At 45.5% G+C, this 5,178-nt stretch overlaps 1 protein-coding gene across 1 annotated transcript; it reads left to right on the forward strand.

Annotated features, from left to right (window-relative positions):
- Positions 1–24: 24 nt before the first annotated feature.
- On the forward strand, positions 25–2,223 carry F5J12DRAFT_786134 (uncharacterized protein; the record flags this gene model as incomplete). Its single annotated transcript, XM_051743373.1, has 11 exons — positions 25–261; positions 359–600; positions 645–770; positions 829–1,018; positions 1,163–1,167; positions 1,271–1,435; positions 1,507–1,534; positions 1,570–1,630; positions 1,658–1,783; positions 1,844–2,041; positions 2,099–2,223. 11 exons carry the CDS (start codon positions 25–27, stop codon positions 2,221–2,223), a joined length of 1,503 nt encoding a protein of 500 aa, XP_051595657.1.
- Positions 2,224–5,178: the final 2,955 nt, after the last annotated feature.

The raw sequence follows: 5,178 nt of genomic DNA on the forward strand, positions 1-5,178 counted from the left end.
TGCACAAAAGCACCTCCATCCTCAATGGCATCCAGTGACTATGAAAGTGACTCATTCTCCAACAACACCAAACCCTCCCCACCACAAAAGGGGACCAGTCTTCAGCCAGCTGAAATTGAAATTCTTGATGCTGAGCTAGAGTCATGGAAAAATGCCAACCAAAACAAGAAGAGCTCTATCATGTTAACCCTCAGAAACAAAATAAAAAACCTTGATGCCAATGTGATGCTGAAAATGCATGAATGGGTTTGGAAGAAGAAGGTGTGCCACACCTGCCATTGATTACCTGGCATATCCTTACCATTTCCAGGCAATTCAGACTTGGTTGTACAACTATGGCTGGAGCTGTAGTTGACAGGCTCTGATCAAATATGGTGGTGGTTGGACACTGAGGAAGGTGGTCATGCACTGTCAAAAGAAATCAATCAACAAAGTGTTGGAAAAAGCCAGGATCAAGCAGGGATCAGCAGAAATGATCAAGTCTTATCAGAAGGCCATTGACACTGTTATGAAGTCCCTTACTGCCAAGGAGATACAAGAGGCTGAGGCATTGGTCATAGAATGGAATGAGCAGCAGCCACCCTGGGATGTTCAATCAGAGTAGGTACCATTTGGCAATGCTGCCCATCACTCACAAGAAACAGAACCACAGAGAAGAAAGGCCATAAATATGCTGAGGAATTTGATAAGGAAATGTGGAAGCAGTGTGGGTCCAGGGTGGTAGTGATGGCAGCATGGGAAGATGCTGATGGAGAGGTGATAGTTGGAGTGTGAGGAATTTGTTCTTTGTTCAGATGAGTACTGCCAGATTTTGACCAACTTGTCCAGACATGACTTCAACAATGAATTGGGTAATGGCAAATTATTTGAGGAGTTGGACAAGTGCCAGGATAAATTTGCAAAGTATGCACAAATGGCATTTGGGAATGGCAGCACCAATGCTGAGTTGCCAGACAAAGATGCCACTCCATGGTCAAGGCAGAGAAAGAGCAATGGGAAACCTAAAACCATCCTGCCAGTCAGTGACAATGGCACACCATACATCCCAAACATATTGGACATGCAGGCACCAAAGTTGAAGGATATCATGTGGATGTTTGTGACATTTCACTATCATATGTATAACAATAGAAGAAATACTGTTCATTGACATGCATTACAGGGAAGGTCTGTGGGAATTCACAGGCAACTGTTCCATGGAGTGCAATAACAACCAACACTGCACTTTATGTTGCACCCCAGTTTCTGCCACCTGATGTTCCCTTCAAAGAGCTGAGCCAACTTACCCAGGATGGGTTGACAGCAATCTTGGAATGGTGGCAAGAGTGAAAAGAGCAGCATCCCAACAATATATTTGGCTTCGAGAAGTGGAGAGATGCTGGAGGGTCCCTCCAAATGCCAGTGGCAGAGGCCAACAGCAGTGGAGCATGGATGGGTGGGAAGCAGGATTTGGATGGGACCCCAGATCAGTTGGCAGATGAAAGGATGATGGATAGAATGATGCAGAGTAGGAGGAAGCAGTGACAGCAAACAGGTATGCAGGAATGCATCTGGAACTTAAATGTTCAGCAATATTATCTAATGGGGGACAAAGTTGTAGGGTCTGATTCTGATGATGAATCCAATCTCTGTCAATTATGACCAACATTGCTGCCAGATGGAAATGATGGTAGAGGAACAAGCATGGTGGATGAAGATGCTGCAGAGGCAGTAGCATCACTGGATTACCCACAGCAGATTGCCAGATGCCAAGTAGCTGAGGGCAACACCTGCCAGCCAATTGGTAAGCCAGTGGGATCACAACAGCTGAATGTTGTTAACATTAATGGCTAACATGTTTCAGCCATTGGCAAGGAACCACCAAATGCTGGGCAGCATGTTGTGGGCAGCAACACAAGCACTGCACAGCCTATGCCAGAAGGCCACCACACTGATTTGCCTGATTCTGTCCAGCTGGCAGATCCTTTGGTAGTGCCAACAACTATCAAGAGTGCCCATAAACAGGAAAACTCAAAGCACAAGTTCCCCATTCCATCAATGAGTCAGTACTCATGCCCCTGTCCCTGAATTGTTGATTAAATTTGTCCCTCAATTCTAGTACCCATGCACTGGACTGGCATAGACAATGTGAGGGGTATGTGGCATTCAAACTGGGTGCAGAAGGTACCAAAGTGGCCTGATGATGACTTTCCTACTCCTAGTCCCTCCAAGAAATGTAGGTGATGTTAGCATTTGTATTTTTCATGGCCATGGAATGTGATACTACTTGTTGACAACCAATAGCTACAATTACAATAAATCCTCATCCAGTTCCAATTCATCCTCACCATCCCAATCCCTGGTCATCAAATCTTGTATGTATTGCTGAGTCCTTGCCAGCTGTGCTCTCCTTGCAAGCAACAGGCAAAACTGGATGCTTGATTCCACCAATATATTGCTGTAGTGGTTGTAGGCCACAATGATTGGCCCATTGGTGGTGGTGTTAAGATGGGGTGGGTGCTCATCAGCCAGTCCCAAGAGAAGAACCACAAGCTGCCATACTTTTTCCACTGCTGGATGATTGATATATATGTGAGGGATATCATAAAACAACTTACATGTTGTAATTGGCCCTTTGTCATGAATTCCTTGTATACCCAAGTCACTGGTGAACTGTTGCAGCACTGAAAAGCATACTATTACACTTAATACTGGGGGGAACAAGAGATGACATGGAACTCACCACTGGCAGCATCAGTGGCTGTAGGCCATGGAGATGGTTGCCATGATGTAGCCAGGATGGCCTGTGGCTCAGAGGCTGCTGCATCATCTGACTGCTCATCCATCCATCCATGCTTAGGGGGAGATGGCACAGTTGGTGGAATTTGTGCAGATGCCAACAGCAATCTAGGTGGCAGTGAGACTGTCAGGGAAGATGTTGGAGAATCCCAACTGGGGCCAATGGCAGCCAAGGATGGCATGGAATGACTTGCTTGTCACACCTCCCACTGTTGATCAGCAGCAGATGGCTGCACCTCAGGTGAAAGTTGTGGGGAGTCCCAAGATGGTGCAAGCATGCTGAGTCATGGCTGGTGTGAGTCCAAGTGTGGTTCAGTGGTGAAAACCAACCAAAACCAACACAAAAGACAAAAAGAGCAAGTGGTGGTGTGCCTATACAGTACCTAGATGGTAGAACCTTTGATTTGGGTGGGTTTTTGTGAGCTACAACACTCAAAGATGAGTGCTGAGGGTTGGGGTGCTCCTGACAAAGAGGGAGCAAGAATGTGATAGAAAGTGATAGGGTAGACTGCTGTCAGCCTACAGAAGGATGGATGGTGACTTAATTCAATGTCCTAAGCTGCACTGAGCTCAGGGAGGGCTTGGAGCAAAGTATATTGATGATAGACAAGGATAAGTGAAGTAGATGATAGTTAGACCCTTAATAAAGTCTCAACTATTGAAACTGCTGAATGAATTACTGAGTGATGATAAAATGTGAGCAAGAGGGGCTCTCTGATGTCTTCTTCTTTTTTTGCTGTCTAAGTACAGTGATTTATATACAGTACAGGGGTGTTGCCCATGGAAAACAAGGTGCAAACACTTGGTAAGTGATTGGTAACTGATGAGTAAGGAATGTAAGTGATGGGTAATCATCTTGGAAAGCATTGGTAAGCATTGGTAAGGATCAGCAAGCCAAAAAGGTGAAGGATGAGTAAGCAAAGTCAAAAGATTGGTAAGTATTGGCAATAAGTGAGTCAAAGACAGTCAAAACATCAAATTATGAGTCAAGTAATGTCAGGAACTGGGAAAGCACACTGGAATTGCATTAGGGGGAGGCTGTGCATGTCACATCTCAAAGAGATTGCTTCTAGGCCAAGGTGGGATGACAGAGAGGCAGTGCTGATCTGATGCCAATATAGTACATCCAAAAGTGGACAGGGTGAGTCAGATGTCAACAGGGGTCAAGCTTTGGGGGTCTGTGGGGTGACAGGAGCATAGGGAATTGCAACTTTCCCCCCCAAACCATCCTCTCAGTGAAGCAAATAAAAACTTCATGAATGAGGCTCTGTTAGAAGAGAGGATGAAGGGGGAGTGTCTTCTGCTGTATCTTGCAACAAGGAGGCAAGATGCACATCATACTTGTCATGGATGCAATCAGGGAGAGTGGAGAACAGTAGATTATACTGTAGCTGTTGCAATCTTGGAAGAATGATGGATGAGACTGGTATGAAGACATTGCAGGGAGCAGGGAGGAAGGATCTATATGCTTCTTGGACTAGAGAGACTAAAATGACCACATAAGACCTTTCCAAGTGAATGACAGACCTGAGGCAACCAAAGAACATCCCCCTAGAGGTCATACTGACAAAAAGAACACACTGTCCAAGCTGGATGGGCTGAGAGGGCACTGATGAGGGTGGGATGTACCAGGATGCTTCAGGATGGAAGCTGGTAGGAACTCCTGGTAGATATATGTACCATGGTCCCTAGCAAAGGGGACAAGTGAAATGATTGACATGGAGGCAGCCATATCAGAAGAATTAGTGAAATGAGCATCTTTTGGAGGGAGTGCTGTAGAAATGTGTGGAGTGCACAAATCCTTTCCAATTTTGGAAGGTAGGATCATGTGGCTGAGCACTACAAGTGAGTGTGGGAATGGTCTCAGTATCTGCAGAAACAGCAGAGATATGTCAAAAACCAGAATGCCATATACAGGTGCTTAAGAATTTTAACCAGTGCTTAACTCACTCCCTTTCTTTTTCTTTGGCACTGATGACTTGTTCTTGTGCAAGGGATGACTGCCAACATTTCTGGCTGTCCTTCTTTGCATGAGGGCTATGGTCTTCATCTCCATTCATCAGCTGTATCCATGTCCACCTCACCAAACACCTTTGGTGTGTGACACCACACAACAATCTCCTCAAATGGAACAATGGGGATTTGCACCTGTTCCACATTGTGATCAAGGTATGGGCATGAGCTTAATCTGATACACTGTTGACATTGATAATTTTAGTCCTGTGTGCCTTACATGCTGTGGTATCTCACTACCACAGAAACACCACTCCAAGCAACACACTGTTCAATCCCACCCTTGAAAAGCACCTTGTGTGGGCTGCAAATGCCATTGCGAGATAATTGGGCACAGCTGCAAGGGACCAGTATGGTGCAGCCTCTCAGGGTCTTCAACTCATCAAT

Source organism: Pisolithus orientalis, assembly GCF_024613125.1.
Source record: "Pisolithus orientalis strain OTSU chromosome Unknown F5J12scaffold_50, whole genome shotgun sequence".
NCBI lineage: Eukaryota > Fungi > Basidiomycota > Agaricomycetes > Boletales > Pisolithaceae > Pisolithus > Pisolithus orientalis.